Below are 24,251 nucleotides of genomic sequence, written 5' to 3'. Positions count from 1 at the left end.
AAAAACATGATTCTTATTTTCATATGATTATACACTCATGGAGAACTAGGTTTAGCCAATTAAGACATTGTCAACACCAGGTGCTTGGTGTGTACGTTCACATGGTGGTCCACACAAAGATTTCTAAACTATGATGTAACTGGATGGAGACCTTACTGTTTAACATACCAACATGCTTTCATTGCTGAATTCCCTTCAAATGATACAAACAACAGAGTCCTCATTTCTCACAATGTTTTACCTGAAAGCAAAGCTGACGCAGTTGATGAGGAAAACCAGTATTGCCAGACAGAATACTCCCAGAAGAGCATACATCCCAATCTCAAGGTCCGACAGTCCTCTAGTGGTCTGGGTGAGCTCACCATCCCCAGTCCCAGGTACCTCCACTTGTGCTGGGTAGCTACTGTAGTCCCCTGCTTGGCTTGGACCACTGCCTCGACTGCTGCTGCTGCCTCCACTGGCAGCCTTACCACCTGAAGCACGATGGGTTACTGTGCTCTTGGTTGTTGAGCTAACCTGGTAAATGGGAATTAACACATAAACATGGTTCATTTTTATGAAAAAAGTGGGGGTTTTTATATTAATCTCTATTAATCTTTTCTCATCTATTCATTGTTCCTTTCCACCTTTCTCATGGCTCCTTCCTCTCGATCTGCTGCTGCGCTGTTCGACTTCCAATCTCCTCCCTCCTTCGTCCGTTGCTCATTGGTGCTGTTGTCCATCCCTCCGCTGTCCTCCTGACCACCTCTTTCTAACACGCCTCTTTCCTCACTCTTTGCGCCAAACTTCACTATCACATTGCCTACTCCAGATGCCAACACACTCTTCCTTTTGGACTTCTGGCAGGTCTCAGAGATGACCATTTCTACACGAACCAGTGCCCCCTGTCCGTCGCCCTCCGCCACTACAATTGGCCAGTGCTGTTCCTAATAGAAAATACAACATGAAGATAACTAAACACAGCAGGGAGGTTTCAGTCTGGTCTCACTTTGTCTGTCATATTCATCAGTAAGTTTTGTAACACTGGTCAGATTGGTCAGAAAAAGAAAGACGCGAATGGCTCGTACCTGATTGGTTATGGAGATAACACTCTCATCCAATGACACAGCTGAGAGAAGAAAATCCTTGGGATCATAGATATCAAGTGGTGTCACTGAACCATCACTGTACTGGATCCAGGCACTGATTGCTGCTTCCTGAATGAGAGTAAGAAACAGAGTATGATTACAATTCTAGTTCCCACATAATTCAATTAATTAAAAGTGTTAAAGTCATTTTGTAGTTTCTCAGTGTCCCTCTAAAAATTAGTTGAGCATATCAAGTTTACTTAGCCCTCAGTGACATTCTCTTTACATCTTCTACTGTTGACCACTGGACAATCCAATTGTTTCAATGAAAAATGATGAGAAAGCTATGATCAAAACGGTCAAAATGTGAAACTTTAAATGGTCATAACTTTGGCATGATATTTGCCCCTGTTTAGAGAGGTTATACATGATATTACTGAGTAGCTTATGATTGATGCCTGCAATGATGGAGACATGACATGTTTTTACCTGCACAGGGAAGACATTTTTCAATTTCCCATTCAGATCTGTTCAGGTGATCTGGTTTTTGAAGCTGCACTAACTGATACTTTTATATCAGTAATGGGTCAAATGATTGTGAGTAATGTGACTGCTCATAGTGACGATGATGAATTGTTGCCTGACTCCACAGTCCATAACAGCCCACAACTTTACTGTCTTGGTTCAGTCTCGCTGCTCTTATCAGCACTGTATCCTGATACACTTCGAAATCTGCTTTTCTGAGAGTATATGAGATAAAGCATCCAATGGTGTTGGCCTTGGTAGCTTGACAGTATGATATGTTTATAGAATGATTAAACTGTGTGCCTTTCCAACACAATGGAAATAAATAGCATGCGGTTACTTTCAGTACAATAAGTGTTGCTTTCCACACAATAAGAGACATCTGCACCTCCATCCATCCACCCACACATGCCCCCCCCCCCCACCCCCCCCCACACACACACACACAAACAGGTAAACATGAAAACAGCAGTAACTGAAATCTAACCACTTCACTTTGTGCACAGACACACTCTCTTCTCCTTACTTTCTTGTCTCTTTCTCCAGTCACCATCTCTTCCTTCACAATGAGCACAAGTACTTTCAGGAAGAATGATTTTGTCAACAAGCTTCTTCCAGCAGCAGCTTCTCCACAAATAAAAACAGTTCAACAGAGAATGTAGTTTTTTTTTTTTTCTGCTTGTCTTTATGTGATCTTGCCTCACTAATTTCCCTGGATAGAACCCTTTGCTTTCTTTAATCAGAACACAGAAAAGATTGTGTAGGTAAAACACAGCAAAAACCTCCCTTCAAAAGTAATTAAGCTCCAACATGAGGAACAACACTTTATCTCTTTCCCTCTATTTAGAGTATTTTCACATTAAATTGTCTTCTCTCCTTGCCTCATCCACTCCTTTCTTTTTTTCCCCTCTTTTCCTCCAGTCTTGTTTTTTTTCCTTTATGTTCCTCTTTCCCTCTCCATTGCCCCATCATCATTCCACAGGTAATGATAAATGATGTAAGTAAAGACTGATAGATTGAAAAAGGAAAAAGAAATGATCTATATTTTAATCATAATGAGCTGCTTCCCGACCAATTAGCCCTCGGATAGAAATTATAACTCGGTATTGTTCGATAAAATAAGAACGAAAGAGGGAAGGTGGGAGGAGGGAGGGTGTAAGGGATAATAGCTTGAGATGGTGTGATAAAATAACCCTTGGCAATGTGATTAGAGAGTCAAGAATAACTTGTAACATGGTAGTCTAGCAATACTGTATGCATGAGGGTGTAGGAGGAGTGTGTGTTCACTTCTTTAGGTGTGTTTGTGTGTTTCTTCTACATGTGTGGTTATGCACTTTATGACAAATGTAGCTTAAATTTAAATAATTAGTTAATTACCTAAGTGCATGTATTGTCAAAAAAAACAACCTACTCTTGATGTAGTTCTAATAGACAATATATAGAAATTTTTCAGTATTGTACTGTAGACCTTTAGGTAGTTGCAACTGTAGCTAAGTAGAGCTATAGCCTGGAAGTTACACACTCCTAATTAGAAACTGATTATGAGAAACAGATAGTAGCGATAAGACGTTCGCAGCACAGAATTACTGTTTAACTTCAATGATTACAACCTTGGGGGTTTTACTGAAGATATGCGAGCAGCTTAAGATGTAGTCCATCAGTGTGTTTGCCTGTGTGAGTCATACAAAAGCAATGAGGTGTCTCTATATGTTTATCATGTGTCTGTATGTGCAAGTTACATTTGGAAAATATGATAAAAACAACCCATGGAGAACATGATATCTTGCAGGGATAGAGATATTTTAATCTGTGCATGTGTGCACCAGTGCATGTGAGTGTGTCATTGCATGCTCCTGCTTTTTGCGTGTGTTTGTGTTATGTATACATAGTATCTCCTACCTGTTTGGGAGCGTGTAGCAGGTCGGTTGCTGTAGTCGTTAGCTGTATAGCCTGGTAATTTCCAGGACTCGCTGTCATACTGAGGGACAGAGATGCAACCAGCTGGACTCCAAGGTCTGTGATGGTGACCTAGATAGAAAAGAGATACTGTAGGTTCAAAATGTACCTGGAACATATGTCATCATATGCTGCTTAATGTTTCTAGCTTTATTGCTATTTCTTAAGACTGTCAGAGGAAACCATAGTTTTTTTTGTTTTTAAAGTTTTACTTTTTTGCTCTCCTTTTAGTGGCTCAAATGGACAAGAGGTCCAGGCAAGGTCCGCTTACTGGACGACTGAGAGATGAGGTATTTGGCTACAGTACACCAAAATGATTTTCTTATATACTTAAGAAAGAACTAATAGTAAATCAACTTCAACTTTGGAAGTAAATTGAAATGTTGATACTCTTTGGGGAAATTAGGCGGTCAACCTACCAAAAAGTATCATTAGTATTATAGAACAGTGGCAAAAAAGGACCTAGAAAGACATACAATATTCATAACTAACAATTTGAAGGCACAGAACTTGCTTAGTATTAAAGTAAATCTTCAATGAAACATGATGGGTGACGTTAAAGGCTCCCAAATTATATAATTATTTTCATATCTTGTATGATTTGGCATGTATTGCTCAGTATAGAATATATACGAATGATCTGGGCTTCAATTTCCTCAGACTAATCTGATAAACATGCTCATTTGCATTATGAGGCGATGTGGATGTTTTCTTTCATTTTTAGTCAATTAAGTTAAATACCCACACCTTGTATAATCAATGATATGCAAAGTGAGATTTAAAAACACACAATCACACAGTCATAGTACAACATATATTAGCCAACAAAAGGGACCTACATCCCACAAATACATTACATAAAGCAATTTGTTTTTTTTTTTTTTTTTACCTTGTCATCCAACACAGTCACAGTCTTCTCTGCTAGGATGGAGTCAGACAGAGGGGACAACACCTGCAGAAGATAATGCATAAATTGTTGTATATAATGACATGCAGAAAACTTAAAGGATTTATGTTTTCGCTACCTATAATCTGCATCATTACCATCATTACAATTGCAAAAGAGTCTATTCACATAAAAACAATTTCATACAATTGTGAGCTCATGAAAGCATTCATGGAGAAACTGCACTTCATGACAGCTTTTGCATTTGCCGCTTTAACACACAGCGTCTAGGAGGTCTTTTGAGGTAAAAATCCTAAACACACAGTAAAGTTCTGTGATTAGCAGCTGCAAAATCCAGGTAAAAAAGAGACATCACATTACTGGCAGACTGATTGATTGGCAAGTGATAGAATAAAAACGTGTGTCTCAAAATGTTAAAAAAAGACAATGTGAACAACAGAATCTTGTGAATCATGCTGCACAGAGTATAGAAAATTATGAAGCACAGGTAGGTTATAGTACAAACAACATGGGAGCTGGAGTGGGATGTATGAAAGCAGCTTTTGTTGTCGTCTCAGTGATAATTGCCTTAAGGTGACAGTGAAATGTTTAACATTGACAGAAGAGCAGTGAGAGCTGGTTAACACCACAGTGCTTTGGGCCACTAAACTGACAGTGTCTGCTGAAGTTAGAAAACTAACACGCACAGAAGACACACACACACACGCATGGGCTAATCAAGTGAGCTGACATTGAATTATGTCACACAAACACACACACTCACAAACACACACTCGTAAAGGTTCAAAATATGAGTATTGACTGTGTAAAGGCTATGCTGGTTAGGAAACATGGCTGCAGTCATTTCACATTATACAATGTAACCCACGGTAAGTAGCAGAGCACACAACAAACACACACATGCACACACACACACACACGCATGCACGTACACACACAGTGTTCCCGTCTGCCTCCCAGCTGCGCTTCAGTGTGTCAGCATTCAACTAAGACAACTCAGCATAAACAAAGCACAAGGCCAAAACTAAAGAGCTAAAAGCGAGTGAATGAAAAGAGTGTAAGTGAGAGACAGCCAGCGAGAGAGGAATAAATGGAGTAGGTGTCAGAGAGAGAGAGAAAGAGAGAATGACAAATAGAAAGTGAGAGGGGGCAGAGAGAGAGAGAACATGAAAGAGATTGAGGTACAGATGGAGGAAGGGAGGCAGCGGCAGACAGACAGACAGTGATAGAGATTAGGGAGCCCCGTGTTGTAGTGTACTACTCCGCCTGGCGACAGGAGGACAGGCAGATCTGATTGGCGCACAAAGAAAATCTCTCAGCGAACGTGTCGGCACGTCAAACTCAATCCCACCCTCAGCGAGGTAACAAAATGCAATGATTGACGGCTCTGGGATTGCTCTTCAACACGGACAGAGAATAAGAGGGCGGGAAAGAGAGACTTGGGGGGAAAGGAAGGAGAGGGAGAGGGGAAGGAGAGGAAGAGGCGAGACTCGGGGAGACGGAGCTGGGGGGTAAAATTGAAATGTCAAACTATCAAATGACGGCTGTCGACTCCGGCATCTCGATGGGAATGCTGGGTAAATTCTCTCTCCTGGCTACCAAACTGAGCACAGCTGCCTGTGTGTGTGCACGCGCGTGTGTGTGTGTGTGTGTGTGTGTGTGTGCGTGCATGCATCAGTCCCCAGTGGGACAGATGCAAACACACACTCAGCTGTTCCCCAAAATCCCCAAGATATCCCCCCACTGCTGCACTAAACTCAATGCCAGCCCAATTCTAACATACGCACAACATACTTTTGAAAGCAATCATCCAAATGTAAGTGCTGCGAACTAAATTATGTACCATATACTGCTACAGGAAAACAGGTTAAAACATAAAAGAGCAAAGCAAGACTTAGATGTAACCAACATATTGTCCTCCACTGTCACAGTCAGTCACAATGGCCCAGTTTATTGGAATTCAAGCAAGTGCTCAGTGCAAGTGTTCACCCTGTGCTAATGTGAGTGTGTGTGTGTCGGTGTGCAATTGCTGGACATCACACTGAGATGTCAGGGGCAAATCCGAAAGTTAATTGTGGCTAATTGTGTAACGAGCTAGCAGGAGAGGCTTATAGCTGCAAGAGAGGAAGACGAAAGGAAGAGGGAGAGAAGATAATGTTTACTTCGCTGGAGTGCTTATGGTTGCTCTGTGAGTTGCCAAATTACTCTGCGTTTCACATAATTGCACATTCTCAACCCTCCTTTTTTACACTAGTTATCCAACAAGTAATAGATACATTTAGAGATGTTGAGTGTGTTGTCTGAATTCTTAAAATTCAATTCAAGAACTGATCCCAGGATGCTACTAAATTTAGACTAATCTCCCAATTTATTAGCTTTACAATAAAGGTTGATTCGAAGTTGATTCAAACTTTGACACATGAGAATATTTATACTTTGGAATTTTATTTATTATATACTTTGGGGCAATTTTATTTTATTATATCGCTGAAAGATCACAATAGCTACATATGACAAGAAAAGGCATTTTTAAGTCAATCTGCAGCTCTAACAAATTAATCTTGTGATCCATAAAATGTCCCACTCCTCATTTATTTGGACTATGTTTTGTTTAATTTGCACTTCATTAATCCTCCTCTTAACTGTATGCAGAGAGGATTTTTGCCACCGATGGTACTTAAGGGGTCGACTACATGCTGCTTCAGCTAGGGAGAATGGGTTGCTTTGTGGTTTATATGATACTATCAGTTGAGGTAGTAAAAAAAACTGGATCAATTGTATAGTGATGGGTGTAGAACAGAGGGCACGTACTTGTATAGTGGTGATGCCCAGGTCCCGCCCTATCAAAATTCGTCCATCTATCAGTCTGGCAATGCGAGGATCTTCTACCTGTGGAGCACAAAGACAGCTGCCAGTTACTACTGCAAGTTTATTTATTGTGAACTAGTTTTTAGCCTTTTGTGCATTTATCCTGTTTAGCACTACTTTTAAGTGTTAATCAAGAGTCAAACACCACTCTTTACAGTAAAGGGTTAAAGAAATGGTTCAGCATTTTGGGAAATATGCTTTTTAGGTTTCTTTTAGGTACACCACTCTTATGTCTGCACATTATAAGTTTGGAGACAAAGGCAGGGGGTGATTAGCCTAGCTTAGCATACAGTCTGAAAGCAATGAGAAACAGCTTAGCTCTATCCAAAGATCAAAAATATGCCTACCAGTACTCTTAAAGCTTACTAATTAACATGTTATATCTCATTTGTTTAATATATACAAGTATTAATGTATAATGTAATGACAATTTATGGTTATTAAGGGTGTATAAAGGTGTTGTAATCATTTCTTGGTGAACATCAGCTGGGTGCAAAGAGTCTCTCATCATCCCATTGAGGTTGCCAGACAACCAGTGGAGACACTGTGGAAAGATAAACTGATGTTCGTCACTGTTTTTGCAGAGATTAAACAATATACAACATGCTATTTGGGAAGCGTGAGAGGTGCTAGTAAGTATATTTCTTTCTCAGCTGTTTCTCATTGCTTTGAGTCTTCTGTTAAGTTGAAGTTATAAATTAGCTTCATACTTAAGAATGTGATATCAATCTTTTCACCAAATGCAAAAGCAAATTGTTTTTTTTCCCCTCTGTTAAACTATTCCTTCAAGGAAGGGGTGGTATTAATGCATGAACAGAAGTGTGTGGTTTTGTATATCTACCTTTAGCTGGTCCAAGACCAAGTGAGTGATATCAGCTTGCCAGTCTGTACCCAGCATGTAGACCATCTCTCCTCCTGGGTCAGAAGGTTCTGCCACAAAATGGGTGAGAACCCGCACCAAGGCATACTGGTACTGAAGGGTCAAGAGAAAGGTTAAATTAGACTATAATACTTAACTACACTGGGAGCTCATATTTAGTTGTGTATTATTTGTGTTAACTAATAGAAAATAGTTCACAATAATACTGCACAGGATCTTAATACAGCTAAGGGTCCCTAAAGCAATGTTTTTTTGGAGAAAATGTTTCAAGAACACTCTTTAAAGGTGTGATATGAAAAGCAATAAAATAATACCTGTAGGGTACAGCCTTTGCCCTTCCTCTCATCATCCTCATCATCTTCACTGTCTCTGGTGGGTCTGCGAGGAGAAGAGGTAAATGAGACAGAGAGGGAAAAAGAGAGAAAATGAGAAGAGAGGGTGAGATTATCTGGTAATTAAACACCATTTTTGTACTCCACACTCAGCTCCAAGTAATCTACTGTTTAATCTCTGCTCCAGGTTACACTCACAGTCAAAGAAAAGACACTTTTTTTAATCCAGATGTGACACTTTTAAAACACTTAAATCGCACAGGCATTTCTTGGAATGCCTGGGTGAGCAAATCATTTCAAATGTAGCTGGCCTTGATAGACAAAACCCAACTGAATTTAATCTGTCCTTCATCGTTATGTAATATCACCTGTATTTTTTCTTAAAGAGTAGAGCTGAAGTATTATAACTTTTGTCAGCTAAAGTATTGAAAATGTTTCAAATCAATCTCCCTTGTAGATGGAGCCCCAGTGCATCTCAGGAAGTGGAAGATTCAGCATTGCACTCCTGTAACATTGTCGGACTCCCGCTTGAAAGTTAAACTCGATACTGCAGAACCAGATATATTGTCTTTTTTATTATGTACATTCCTCTTCATCGTCAAAACCTGGTGCCCACATTACCCACATTGAGGGTGAACCGCTGGTAATCTCAACTGTTGTCTTCAGTTTATCAGATTTCGCGCAGCTCATTCTGGAGCCATAAAAAGGCTTTATAGAACTTTCTTCACATCCGCAGAGGTGCTCCTCAAGACCTGTAAACAGACTTTGATGTGTAAAATCAATGGAGTTCCTCTATAAGTAGTGATCACAAAGTATCACCCGGGGCAAGAGTTACGCTATGTGCCATGTTTTCGTAAGTAAATGGCTGCATTTATATATCTATGCAAAGCACTTTACAATTTATCCATTCACACACACACACACACACGCATACCAATGGCAGTGAGCTACCATGCAAGGTGCTGCCCCGTCTGACCTGACTGGTCTATCCACCTCCTACACCACTGTTTATGTTTTTGTTTGTATAAAACAGTTTAAGGGTTGTATCGGAGGGCAGATCTCATAATTCCCATCAGTAATCCACACACAATAAACAGTGGCCTGCTTCATTTATGGCTGAATTTATGTTGTGTACCTGTATAAGTGTATAAGAAGTTACAAGCTCATATTTATTGGGATTTAGATGAGCCCTGTGTTTATATTGTTATTTACTTTATGAAGAGATATGTAAAAGATTTGATGCAATCTATAAAAGGGAGAACTTGAGCTTTCATTAGGGGGATAAACATTTTTGTTGGAGAGATTTGGCCCACAGGCCACTGTTTGCCTTCCACTGTCCTACACCATAGTCAGTGAGTAAAGGAGAGACAGCAGCTTTCCTTCTGTCTCTGGTGTTGAAATTGGAAATTCTGATGACTTCTTTGAATAAAAGTTGTAACTTGTACTTGAAAATAGTCTTGGTTCAAAACACACATCTTCACTGCAGTAGTAACAAAATGGTTTCTGATCACAACACAGCATTAAAACTGGCTTAGGTTATTAATAAGCTTTATTAATAACCTAATGAGTACTACTGACTGATTTGTTTTATATGTGGATTGTTGAAAAGCAAGAGTTGAGTTGAGTTGAGTTGGTTTCTATATTCTCTAGTAATTCAAATCCTATCTGCAAAACTGGAAGTTTTTCTTTCAGTGTTTCTAGCTGTAATAAAGTTGATATGCCATATGGAGTTCCACAAAGATTAATTTGTAGACCTATTCTGTTCAATCCTTATATTCTTCCCCTTGGCCTTGGTAATTATTGCTATGCAGATGACACTCCAATTAACATTTCTTAGTGTCCTGATGATGCAGGCACTGTACACTCCCTGTTACACTGAATGCTGTCAATCTCTAAATGTCATAAAACCTTCCCTCAGTTGAACAGGAAAATTTAAACATTTAAATTAATTTAAACTTTTAATTGTTTTAAGTGCGAAGGCTCAGAAGTAGTGAGTATGTGAATATTGTAGTCCTGATCTTTTAGAACCACTGACCAAGTAAAAGCTATGTGCCTTTGATGCTGTACTCAATTTTGATTCACACATTAGAACCAGCACCCATGTGGTCACCCATCAGCAAAAATCATCATATAAGCATCACATATAAGCACATAATCAGCTTCTAAAACACAGAACATGTTTTTTTTTCCATAGACAGCTGCCTTTTTGAAATTCCCAGAGCTCAGTGTGTACTACAAACACCAGAACTGTTTTGTGTATTTCAAAAGACACCAAGTATTTCTCAATGAGCTGAAAATCAGACTTCTTTAACACCTTTATTCCCCCTCCATGTTTTTCTTATTGTTCCTTCAGTTAAATATTTGAGCTTCACTCTGCATAATGATGTAAGTGCAGAGTTTGACATTAGAAGTCTGTTCACATCCATCCATCGAAAGTGGACAGTTTCTATCTGCACACCTTAAATCTGAGTTTAAGGGAGAAGGGTTGGATGAAGTGATATATAATGTTTTACTGTAGTTGACAATAACTATGCTCATTACTGTAAGTACAACAAAACCTGTACGAGTAAAAAGCCAAATAGTACTTTATCAAACCACCTGTTCAACAAGCATAAACATGTAGAGAAGCCATATTTTCAACTGCTTTGCCTGAAGTGTCCCATCCACCACCGGTATCTTTTACTGGCATGCTAGTTCAGCTGTCTCTACGAAGGCTAACTGTTTATCTGAGTGTTCCACATATCTTAAAATTATGCAAATTCTTATTGTAAAATTCTTGTAAAGCTTGTCTTGTAAAGACAAACTAGCCAATCCTCTCTACCCGCAGTACCTGCAGGCAGTGAATCATATCAGTAGCAGAGGGATGAGGACAGAGGACAGGAGGAAAGACTGCCTTTACAGAAAGCAGCTGTGGACACCCCTCTTGAATCGAGTTGTGCTGACAGGTCGGTTGAAATTGTATGTCTGGTGTGGATTGTGTGTGTAGATTGTGTTTCATAGACAACCCGGCAACTTGGGTAACGTCAGACAAACATACAAAACTTATGGTATGACGATTATTCATAATGAAGATTGAGGGCCATGCAAATTACAGGAGTTTCTTGGGAGAAACAACAAAACGGGAGCACAGTGGTAGAGGGGGTGAAAATACAGGAAAAACACAAGAAAAACGGGAATGGAGCCAACAGTGGTCCAATATACAACTTCACTGCACATACACTGAGAGTGGACTTTACAGTGAAGAAGGAGACATATTATTTCCAGCAGTTTTGCAAACTTTGAAATCAAAAATATTTGCATATTCATAAGTTCTGGATTTATCAATGAGGGAGAAGGAGTAGATGTCATTTTAAGGAAGGCAATTACACTTTTTTTTGTGGAAAATCCATACTAGACACAAATTATTATTTCAAGCAGTGTTTTTTTATACCTTAAAACCTGTATGGGGGGATCTTTAATCTTGATAAAGTAGCAAAAACACAGCAGTTTTTATTAGTACTTTTAAGTGAAAACAAAAAAAAACTGCACTAAATTCATCTGTGCTTCATATCTGTGGTGTTGTTTTGTTATCTTTGCTATTTGTCGCCACTGTGCACCTCCTAATAAAGCCCAATTTGTGTTTAAAACAAAAAAATATACAGTACAAGTCAAAAGTTTGGACACACTTTCTCATTCAAGTGAATGGGAAAGTGTGTCCAAATTTTTGGTACTGTATATTTTTAAAATTTGAAAATATATAAAACACAATATAAAAAGTATTGTAATTTCACACCTGAGGAGGCTAAATAATCACCCACAAATAGAGGAATAAAATGAATCTCTGAATGCCTCAAATGCTCTATTAGTGTTGAAACAGTAAACCTCTTTCCCTCGATGGCTAGTGAAGGATCTCTTTCTGTCTCTTACACACACACACACACACACACACACACGCATGCTTGCATGAATACACGCATACACACACAAAGAAACACAAGGTCTTTCTTCCTCTCCACTCCTGTGTAATATCTACACAACACCACATGCAGGCAGGCCCACACAGGATCATACATATACACAGACACACACACACACACGCACAGGACTACCTCTGTGTACTGTAACTGTCCTAGAGTGTGAGACCCAGGTAATATTACAGGAATTCTCTTTCCATTTCCCAGTGTCCCAGTGCCATGTGTCTGTGTGAGAGTGAGTGCCTAATAGTTCTTGTGTTTCACTCTGTGAGATAGTGGTTAGGGGAGATAGAGGTGTGTGTGCGTGTCTGTTTGTGTCTGTGTGAGCACACGGCTTGGTGGCTATCTGAGCAGAAATTGGTGAAATTGAAAAATAGGCCCAGCAGAACCGAATGGAATGGTGGGCAAAAGATGGGGAATTGGAGCAACACACAGATGCACACATGCTCATGCATGTACTCACACACGCACACGCACACAGATACACAAACATAGAAGCATAGAAGCATGCAGGCATACAATCACAGAGAAACTATACACAGACTGGAATGATGACTTGTTAACCAAAGTACATGAATATTTAGGTTGATTTTCAGTGTGTACAACTGTGTCTACCTGTGTGTTAGAAGTTGTATGCTATTATTAAAATCTCAAAAAGCCTCAAAAATGAAGTTTGTATATATATATATACACACACACACACATATATATATATATATATATATATATACACACATATATATCGAGGATAAAGTTTCCTAGATTCCAAAAACATCTTCATTTCGGTATATATGCACAGCTGAAAATAGATGTAGCTACTGTAGAACTTAAAGTTTTACTATAGACTCAATGAATTTGAGTCTATAATTAAGGAGATTTCTTTCATAAAGTAATTGAATATAGAAATGAAAAGAAAATATAAGAGCCAAATAGAAATGGATAGAAACAAGAGAATATGACTGTGCCAAGGCTCCATAATCCTCAGAGTTTCTTATTTTATTAATAGAACATTTTTTTTATCTAGATTCTCATCATGCAGACAATTACATGATACATGTGACACATTTTTTTCTAAATGAAAATAAGGGCAGCAGCTCATGAGAAAATGATCTCATCTCATAACATTAAGAAATGCTCTGAAAAAATTCCAGGATATGCAACTGGATCCAGAACCACCATAGTCTGCACCAAATTAAATTTAGAATTTCTAAATGACAAATAAACAGATGCAGAAACAAACCAGACTGGAAAAAAACAACCTAATAAAATAAACAGATGAATAATTTCAGAGAATTGTGAGGAAGACACTGTAAAACGAGGAGTTGCTGTAGAAAATAATTTGTTTCTTCTGTATAATATTCATCAAACATTTTTCATTATTACTCATGATAGAGGTTTATATTCTGTTCTATAATCCTTCTTTTTCCTTGTATCTTTATGCCTTTTCTTCTTTTTTCACTTCACACACACACACACACACACACACAAAGCTGCACAAAATAGTAGACAAGCATGAGCATACACACACACAGTATGGACAATAAATAAAGTATAAAAGTATGAACACACACACACACACGCACCAACATGTACCAGATCCACCCAGTTGCATTGTTTCCCTTTTGAGAGAGTGTGTGCGTGTGCACATGTGTGTGTGTTTAAATGACTGAATGCTTCATTCAATGGCAATGATGCTAAAGCCATAATAGTTGTCATCAGTATAGCCTGGCAGGCCTTGACCTCATGGGAAGTTATAGACTGGCTGGAACGATATGTGCTTTCAACTGCTTCATGCAATAAGCACTATATCACACTTGCAGACACACACACACACACACACAAAGACAGACACACAAAAGCTGACAGAAACACACACATTCATAGATTGTACTGGTTCCTTCTCTTGTCTCTCTCCGTTGCAAAGTGACACACATAAAACTTAAGATCTTGGCTTCCTCTTTTCAAATTCTCTTATCAAAAAAAAATAAAAATATAATAGAGAAATACTTGTAAATAATTTATATTTTGCTGTCTTTAATTTGCTAAGGATGAGCAGCTGTATAGTTTCCTTTCAGTGTGCTTGATTGGGACCAATAATGACAGCAGTCAGCTCTGTGATTGGTTAAAATGTTTAAAAAGCTGCCTGTGCTTGTTAGTTAATTAAGTTGAAGCCTGTGAGCGAGCCTGGAGAGCACCTGTCTTACCGTGTGAGATGTGCTTTTTGTAGTATGTTTTATGTTTTCGCCATGTTTCATTTTTGTATTTGAAGTATAAAGTCTTCAGTAAATGGTTGAAACAAAGAACATAGACGATGGCATTTAATTGAAGCACACATCAACTATATGCTATATGCTCTGTAGTTTAAGTGGGCATTTTCAAGAAATGGACGGAGCCACATTTACAATGATAGTAACTCATTCGGTCTCTTTCTTTTCTCTTTGACCAACATGCTGAAAACACAGTTCTTTTTGTTGAAAAAAACTGTTTGCATTGACTTCCCTTTCAAGCAGAACAAGTACACAGACAAAGGCAAGAACTGTGGATCAAGTTCAGAGTATATCTGCCTTTTTTTCTGCAGTAAGATTAATGTGAAATACTCTGCATCTGCATTTTGGCCGACAAACAGATACAATCTTTACATCCTCTATGTTTCCCTTCCTTGTTCCCTAATTGTAAATCACCTCTTGTTAGTGATGATTGGCACCCTCCAGCCTTTGACCTGGCTCAGCTCGGTATCTGACACATCTATCTGCAGAGGGAGCTTGGGCACCCACACGGTGAGCTGGAGCTGAGCAGACAGATGCAGGTAGGTGAAGTTCACTGCCAAAGACTGCCGGCCGCGCATCTCTTTGCCGTTCACCAAAACCTGGTCGCAGTTTGGGGAAACCTAAGCAGAGAAAAAGAGCAGAAGAGGAGAAAATGAGCGGTGTCGAGTTCGGGACAACATGCATGCAGAGTTTGACATTTCCTACTGACCTCAAACAGACCTCAAACTCAGTGATTTCCACAAAAACAGATGCAACCTCAGCTGCACAATCCATAGACACAGTCTGGACCGAGTTTTCATCAGAACATCCGTGCTCTTGCAGCAAATAAGATATTTTGTCACTGATTGCTTAGATTTTTATTCATCTTGTAGAGCACTTTTGAACACTGTTGTGAAAAGTGCCCTATCAAAAAAGGTTAATAATATGCTTCTGCACCTTCTTACTGACACATCGGTGGCATTTTGGGTTTGTGATTACCCAGGGAGTTCTTGTCACCTCCACCAATCCGAAGCGATGTATTAAATATGCCTCCTGTGACATTCTCGAAACAGAAAATCACATTAATTTTCAGACATTACTATAATTAATTCGAACCCACTAGAACATATGCAGACACATTACATCTGTTTGAGAATAGCCATCTTTCTGTCTTTCTTTCCCAACAAATCTGAACAAGAATTTTTTTAGAGAAGCGGAAGTTGCATAATGTCTTAAATAAAACACCGTGTTTTCTGAGTCCATAATTATGGAAATATGGATATCTAGTTTAAGAACGAAATTATTCAAATGAAATTGGTGCTGAAGTGTAAAAAATGTCTGTAGACACTGGATTAATATGGTTGTATTTCAGGAAGTGGACAGCACCCTTACAAACAATCTGACAGGCAGAACAATGAAAAAGCCAGGATTTAGTCAGTTTCATTTTCACCCTTCTCGCGTGTCTGATTGTGTGACTGATTGAGTTGACGTTTTTTGAACAAATCGTCCCACATGTTTTGTTGTTTTTTTCATACCAACAAAGCATTCATGAAAGAAGAAAATGATATAACCCAATGTGGGCATAATGTGATGGTTTGCCAAGCTGTTGTGGTAGCTTTACTGTACATATACAATATACTGTAGTATATACGGTATTGTATTATCTTTAGTCAGGGTTTATATATTATTCTGTACCTGTCCAGCACCTGTCAGTACCACAGATAATTACACTGGACAGTGGAACCGAATGGTACTTAATAGTAAGAAAATGCTACCAAAAACTAGTTGTCTCAGCAAACAAGTTGTTTTTTTTTCAAAATAAAATTAAAGTTCAGCAAGTTTTGATTAATATTTTGTCAATAAAAATGTAGTTCCCTGCATCAAGAACAAAAAACTACAATTTTTCAATCAATATACAGAATAGAGACTAAAACATATAGAAACAAATAAACATGAAATCATATCAGTTGCTGCAAAACTGTGTTAAATATATTTACTGTCATTTGTTTTTTTCTGTTTCTCACTGTATTTATTTCCCTCTCTCTCATTATTTCTGTTCTTTTTTTTTTTACTTCCACAGTCATTCACCTATCTGTGGCATGTATATAACCTCTCCTCCCCCTCTTTCTTTACCCTACACTTATCCTCCTTCTCCCCCCCTCTGAGTTTTATACGCGTTTTATCTCTCACACCCTCTTTCATCTCTCCACGCTACACTTATCCCGTGCACCTCATTCTTTCTCCCCACCCCTTCTTATTTCACTCTCAGCTTTACATTTATCAAGTACTCGTTTTGTCTGGCTTTCGGGTCTCATGCAGTCTGTTGAACTCTCTTATTGTCTTATTGCCTGTCTTACTTTTTAATGCTCTTCCACCTCCTGCTGCTTTCTTTTGCAAAACTGCCAATCTTTAGTCCTTCCTTCCCCTCAGCCCCACCTCACTTTCATTCCCTCACTTCATGTTTAGATGTGTATATGTATTTTTAACATTAATCTACCTCTATGCTCTTTTGCAGCAACACCCTGTTTGATATTTATCCATTCATACACACTCAGTCTCACTAGTCTTAAATTTTGTGGAGAAGCATCAATTTGGGAATTTGTTGTTACCTTCCCACTGCCTTCATTTTCCCAGGAGCGACTTGAACCAGAAATCTTTTACTCTCAACCTCACTTACCGACAATTATTGACAATGTTTTGCCATTTTGTATTTTTTGGCACCTAAAACTGAGGTCTTGTTCTCTGTATTTTTCTCTGAGAATTTGGTTTCACACTACAACTACAACTTAGAAATTGTGAATAAATTGATTCCAGTATTTTAAGACTCGTATATTTAAATTTGACTCCTTAAAGTCCCAAAAATAAGCAGTATTTCCACACAAAAATATTATTCCTGGTGTGTTTGACTTTCATGTTTATGTCAGTCCTATCGACTAAATAAATAAGTGATTAAAATAATTATATAATAATTCTAATAAGTTGGTTTGGGTCTGTGGACTCAAGAGAAATAACATCCAACCCTGCAGTCTACTGCATATGTACGTAGGCAAATGTTTGCTAAAATGTTATATAACTCAATAGGTCAGGCCTGTGTTAGTTCAATTTGGAGACTTATATAAAATGACACTTTTGACATTTAAATGACACAAATGTTAAAGGTTACTTCTATCTTGTTAAACATTAATAAATTTGAATGTCAGCATTAAAGTTACTAATATACTTTTACTGAAAATGCAAACTCATGCAAACAAATTTTATTTTGTGCTGTTCCATCAGCAACGCTTTCTCTTAAAATTAATATTGCACACATTTGAAAAAACATATATCTTTTGAAAGAAACAGTTTTTTTTTATATAAACATAGTGTGGACCCATTTTTTAACGAATGCATCCGAAAAAGAGTGATACTCGTTTGCATTCGTTAAAGCATTCGAGGCTTAGAGAGAGATTGTGGTCTTGGTTAAATATTGAAACAGTTAATGCAGACTTAAAGTACAACACAAGACTTGTTTCCTCTTTTCAATGTCTATCCCAGAATTCTGCCCTTCAGTGTCAAAGTCCTGTGCTTTGAATGCCCATCATCCGTCCTGACTTTTGTGCAGTACTTGAAGGTAACACTTCCTTGACGGGAAAGAAAAAAAAAAAAGTTTCTCATGAAAATATTCCAGGCAGCAATTATGGTTCCCCCAAAATATATTTGGCAAAAAAACGTGGTAGTATATCAAGATAATCTTGAGATCGGTTTGCAAACACACACTAATGCCAAGCGGTCGCAACTTGTCAGATTGCATTAGTTAACATTTTTGGCTTCACGTTAAATGGTTGTTCATTGAGAAAGTAAAGAGTATGTGGAGTGAGGGTTCAACACTTGCCACTTTGTCTTATTCTAGAGATTCTGTTGTTTTAACCATTTAACAAAAAAATTAGAGAACATTCATGAGCTTTGACATTAAAATACAGACTCTGGTTTCATGTCAGTTCCTGGCTGATTGTTGTGCGGTTCAGGCCGGATCAGGCTCTGGATAGAATTTCCTATTTCTCAGATAAACACAAACAAGCACACACAGGACTTAAACTTTGTGTGGTATTGCATTTTTTCTTCCTTCCTCATGAAACTCTTTGATCTCAAAAGAGGTTAACATTTTGTACATCAGAGCTAAAGCGTTTCCTCTCTATCTCCTCTCACCTTTTAATTTCTTTCAATTTTACTTTCTTCTCTCTGCTTCTGCTCCCCTGACATAAAAGGAAAGGTGCCCAACCCCTCTCCTCTCTCTGCTTCCTCTTTTCAATTTCCCTTTTTCTTCTGTCCCTTTAACTTTCATTAAATCTCCCCCAACATCCACTATTTCCCTCTCTTGACCCCCTCTTTTTCTTTTGTCTCTACCTCGCCTGCCCTCCCCCATTGCACAGTCTCCCTCTTCATCTTCCTCTCTCTCTGAAACCTGATTTACCGCTTGTTAACATCAAAGGGATGTTAGACTGTTGGTGCCTCAAACTATTTCTCCAAATCATTTTTATATTCCAGGTGTAAATCAGTGTGAAAACTGCACTTGGTTACTGTGGCAGGGTTCAGTTTCCAATGAAGGTATAAGACAGCAGAAGTCAGGGAGAATGCACAATGGTTCTGCTTGAACTACTGCTGTAGCCATTGTCTAGGTCTGTAATTTCTACCAGGTTTACTGAATTAATTCTGATCTGCCTCAGGGGAACGTTTTAGAAAAATTAAATTTAAGTTCTTTTTTTATCAGCAATTGGAAAATGTGAGGAAATAACCTTGTAACTTTTTAGTTTTGAGTTTACAAAATACTGTTTTCACCTTAGTGCACAGAAGGATGGACTCTGAATTACTAATGAAGAACGGATGCATAACAGCGCGTAGGTGCTCTATTTGTGATTTTTAATTGCATACTATAAAATAAGATGACTTAAAGAGGTCATATCATGCACATTTTGAAGTTTATATTTTTATTCTGGGGCTTTACTGGGAAATCTTTGCATGATTTACACTTCCAAAAGCTCCTTATACTGGACCTTTATGCAGCCCCTCAGTTCAGCCTCTGTCTGAAACAGGCCGTTTTAGCTCCTGTGTCTTTAAGGCCCCCCCCCTCCCTTACCCACTCAGTTTTGATTGGCCAGCAGCTCAGGAGGCTGTGTAAACAAACAGTAGTTGTAGGATTTCACTTCTTTTTCTTGTTCTTTACTTGAAATAGAAACTTCTCAGATACATCCGTACACGGTCGAGCCAAAATCGGACCCAAAATAAGCGAGTGGACGACGCAAACAACGCATGGAACGACCTTAGCAATAGAGTGAATATGCCACAGAGAGGTAGTGACAGGCACAGAATCCTTCTTCAGAGAGAGGCGTATTTCAATGCCGTCCTCATCTTTAACTCTCATTTTCTCTCTCCCTCCCCTTTTATGTTCCAATTAAATTCTCCTTTAACTTTTCATAGCTTCTCTTAAATGTATTCTTTCTGTGTGTCCACATGGCACAGGGGGGCTTTGGAGCAAAGAGCCAAATAGACTTGAGAAGAGCTGCCAGAGACATGATGTAAAAATGGAGGCACACACTTAGAAAGTAATGCATGACTAGTTACAGACACACAAACACACACAGCTGGGGACATGGCAGCTTAAGTGCCAGTGAAGAGCTTGTTGAATGATGCTGTCCGTACTTTTTATATAAACAAATTGTTTTCCTGACTTCATTTTTTCCTATATATGAATGTGTCATCTGTTTTATTTATGAATCTGTCCATATTTAAAGTAATCCAAAATATATCAGATAAACAATATCTGTCATTACTCTGTTTCCAATACACTAAAAAAGGGATTCTTTATAGCAAAGTTATTAAACCCTTACATTTGCTGTTGTTAATGTCTTTCCCTGGAAAAATCCTCTGGTATGCAGGAAGTAATGCATGTCTTTTTTGCTCTACAGTGACAACAGTTTGTTGTTAGTTTAGCTACAGAGCAGAAGAACTGCTGATCAGACATAGAGAAGAGCAGTAAGCATCACTTGACGGACTGCTCTCTAGTAAATACATAAAGTGCAAAATGCTGCAGAAGTGAGTGTTGACCTCCAAAGTAGTTGTGAAAATACCCATCTATCAGCACAGCCCATTGAATTATATTTGAAGACTCTCATCTCAGATAAATACTTCCTGTTCCTTTCTCCACCCTCAATTACTCATCCAACTTACTAACTCCTCGGGAAAAAGTCTTTTCTACTTTTCCTCTTCAGTTCTTATTTCTTGTACTGATACTACAGGACACAATGTAATCAAACTTTTATACATTGTTGAGCATGAAAGACAAGTGCTGTACATGTATGTACATGGCAATGATTACTGTTATTAGCTTAGATCAATAATTTGTTTAAACTACTTCGATAAAAGTTTTTTGTGAACCAAGATACAGGAAACATCCATGGTTTATAACATTCCCAAATTAATAGTCCTGATCCATGAAGCCTTGTTTATGATCACAATTAAATTATTTTATTATGAATGAAAAAAAAAAAATTGAGAATATGTGAGTTACTGATTTTGGCGGTGATTCTTTCCTGCGTCATGCTGTGTGCCTGATTAAATTAATTATTGCACATGATTAAAGTAAACGCATTCATCAGCGGTGATCGCTCCTCTTCTGATACAAATATGAAAAAGAAACCATCAACATTTTGATTCTAGTGGAATAACAATCCTGAATAGTTGGCCTCAACTGTGTGCTATGTTCCTGTCACAGATTAAATTTTAATTGTTCCCAAAGAAAAAAAAAAAAAAAATAGAAGAATAGAATAGAAACTTTAACATAAGACATTATGTTGTCCCCGTGGAGTATGAAACATCTACTAAATATGAAAGACCAGTCACATTCAGTTTGGAGAGAGCAGGGCATTCAAACATCGCATGGAGGTTTTAACTTCAAAAAGCTTTATATAAGTTTTGTTAAAACAAGCCTCTTGAATCTCATAAAATAATAAACATGATTTTACCCTTAAAAATTCAAAGTCATCGAGTTATAAAGTCCCATGCTTTGCAACAAACAAAACATAAGAGGCTGTGTCATTTCAATTGAAGGATTCAGGTAGACAAGTTGGCTATAGTGTTTTAAATTAAAAAGGCTGACTATATTTTTAATCATCTGAAAAGGTTGCTATGCACACGCAGAGACATAAAGTTAGAGATACACACACAAAGATGCAAAACCCGACACAGACAAATGCACACACAGACTTAGAACAAGTGTATTGGTGTTTTTGCAAGTAAACAGCTGAGTTGGAGGTTTGAGGACACTGAAGAATGGATTTAATCTTTCTTTTTCAGAGAAAGACAGAGAGAGAGAGAGAGAGAGAGAGAGCAGACAAACTGGGGCGAGAACGGGAGGTAAAGCAAAGCAGGAAAAAAAATTGAAGATACAGAGAGAGAGAGAGAATGAGAAAGAGAGCAGAAGAACGGCAGTAAGGGGAAGTAAAAGTGTAGATCTCAGCAGTTAGGACTTGTTGAAAACACAGAGGCCAGAAAAACTGTCTTCACCTTCATCAAATACCAGAAACAACACCACAACAAGCTCGCAAACCTCCTGAAAGACTGAAAACTTTTCCGAACCACTCAGCTGCAATTCAAGCAAAAACAGACAGAGAGAGCCTGACTGTTTGAAATATATTTAGGAAGAGAGTTGTGGCTGAATTCTTTACATATTTTTAGAACTTTAAAAGCAAAGATGGACGGACAGTCACACAGATGCCATGCAAGAAAAAAATAAAACTTTATTATTCTGTTTTTGTTTTTTTTTATGCAAATCTTGCACTGCTTGTGAATATTTCAGATGAAATATGAGGTGGTAAGAGTTTCATAACAGCTTTTTGTGCGACAACCTATAGCCTTTAAAAATCATTGTATACAAACACTATAAGTTACTAAAATGGCTATATCGCAACATATTGCAATATTTCCACTAGCGATATGTTATCGATACTCTGGTGCCAAGTATCGGAACATTTTTCGTTTTTAACATAGGATCACATAGGATTCAGCTACTTTGGCTCACCACTATCAGAGCGCCACTACCGTCAGATGGACGACAATCGTAGGTGACAACAAAGAAGAAATACAAGCAAAACAACCAGCTATGAGCAGCTGATGTCAGATTCTCGCGCTGGAAACACAGATAGTTCGCAGGAGCTTTGACAGTATCTAGAAGCACTAGAGGCTCTCTGGTGTGTCTGTGGCGGAGTGTCGGTACGTACCTGTAACTCTGCTGTTTATCATGTTATTGTTTAGCCTACCATCTCAATACCTTGTTAAGCTCTGAATATGGCACTTTTGGTTAATGGTGGGTCATGTGTTATGTTTACTGCCACAGAAAAGGAATACATTTTTGGGTTATTGGCACAACGTCGCATCTACATTGTCTCTTATCAGACTTGCTAACTCTACTGGCAACTCTGTGTGAGAGTATTGTGATATTTATACTTGGCGGCATTTCTTTTCTGTGAAACTAATGTACTGTTAATAAAGATTGTACATTATTTGACTATTTCCTGTTCTTTGAAGTATTTTTTCTTTCTTCTTCAGTTACAGATATTGTGATATATCGTAAATTATTTATTTGTGATATATCGTGTATTGCAGATATCGCCTTTTTTGTGATATATCGTTATCGTGGGAAGACCTACAGACCTCAGGCTTGCTTCAGAGAAAAAGGTATGTTTCATTATTGGCTTTTGTGTAGAGATTAATGTCTCGGTACGATGTATATGAACGTGCAGCCCTGGTAATAATTCCACTTCTTGCTGTGTGCTTGCCAAACCACCTGCTGCTACTTTGGCGCCATTCCCCAAAGGAAGGTTTACTTGTTCTTTGAATGTCAGACTTTAAATGGAATGGCCTTGTTAGTGGAGAGCTACCTGAGGCTTATGTTACATTATACTAATTTGTTTCTATCACTGCTGCCATGAGGCTTTTGTCATTACTTTAAAAGATATTTCAGACCACCCTGGTAAATGTTTTTTTCCCCAAAATAATGGTGTATAAAATCTAGCTGCACTTTTAGACTGTGAGGAATGGTATGTTGACTCCCAAAGCATGAAATGACAGAGCGGCACTACCCGTGTTTGCACACTTGAGCTACACAGCAGATGCTTGTCTTACCCAAAGAGGTCTGATGATAGCAGTACTTTCCTCTCTTCTATTAAGAGTGGGCAAGAGTGGGCAATTTAGTTTATCAGACATTAATTAAGGCTACACAAGGACCTGATGTGCTCCATCTTTTGATTTTCAAGGGGCATTTTTGCATAATGTTACAATAATAATGTTGGTTGTTAATATTACATGTTTGAAGAGGATATATCATGCTTTTCGTGGTTTTCTGTTATCTATATACTGTTATGATGTTGGATGTCTATGTTAAACATGGTCAAAGGTTGAAAAGTTGCTCCCTGCAAGTTAAAAGCCAGGGCTTCAACCTTCTCTGAACGTTTTTTTTTTTTTTGCAATGTTACATTTACTTCCT

At 38.2% G+C, this 24,251-nt stretch overlaps 1 protein-coding gene across 1 annotated transcript in view; it reads right to left on the bottom strand.

Moving 5' to 3' along the window:
* si:dkey-215k6.1 (transmembrane protein 132D) overlaps window positions 1-24,251 on the bottom strand; it is a gene marked incomplete at its 5' end in the record, with an annotated part of 187,447 nt that overhangs the window by 5,252 nt on the left and 157,944 nt on the right. Inside the window, 9 exons of the mRNA XM_044329502.1 lie at window positions 242-516; window positions 627-926; window positions 1,068-1,196; window positions 3,492-3,620; window positions 4,438-4,500; window positions 7,267-7,344; window positions 8,165-8,296; window positions 8,518-8,581; window positions 15,170-15,375. Of these exons, the coding sequence (XP_044185437.1) occupies window positions 242-516; window positions 627-926; window positions 1,068-1,196; window positions 3,492-3,620; window positions 4,438-4,500; window positions 7,267-7,344; window positions 8,165-8,296; window positions 8,518-8,581; window positions 15,170-15,375 (1,376 nt within the window). The remainder of the gene's footprint in view (window positions 1-241; window positions 517-626; window positions 927-1,067; window positions 1,197-3,491; window positions 3,621-4,437; window positions 4,501-7,266; window positions 7,345-8,164; window positions 8,297-8,517; window positions 8,582-15,169; window positions 15,376-24,251) is intronic.

Source organism: Thunnus albacares, chromosome 2 (genome assembly GCF_914725855.1).
Source record: "Thunnus albacares chromosome 2, fThuAlb1.1, whole genome shotgun sequence".
In the NCBI taxonomy this organism is placed as follows: Eukaryota; Metazoa; Chordata; class Actinopteri; order Scombriformes; family Scombridae; genus Thunnus; species Thunnus albacares.
Note: the sequence above shows the minus strand (reverse complement) of the source record. Positions and strands in the feature narration are given on the sequence as shown.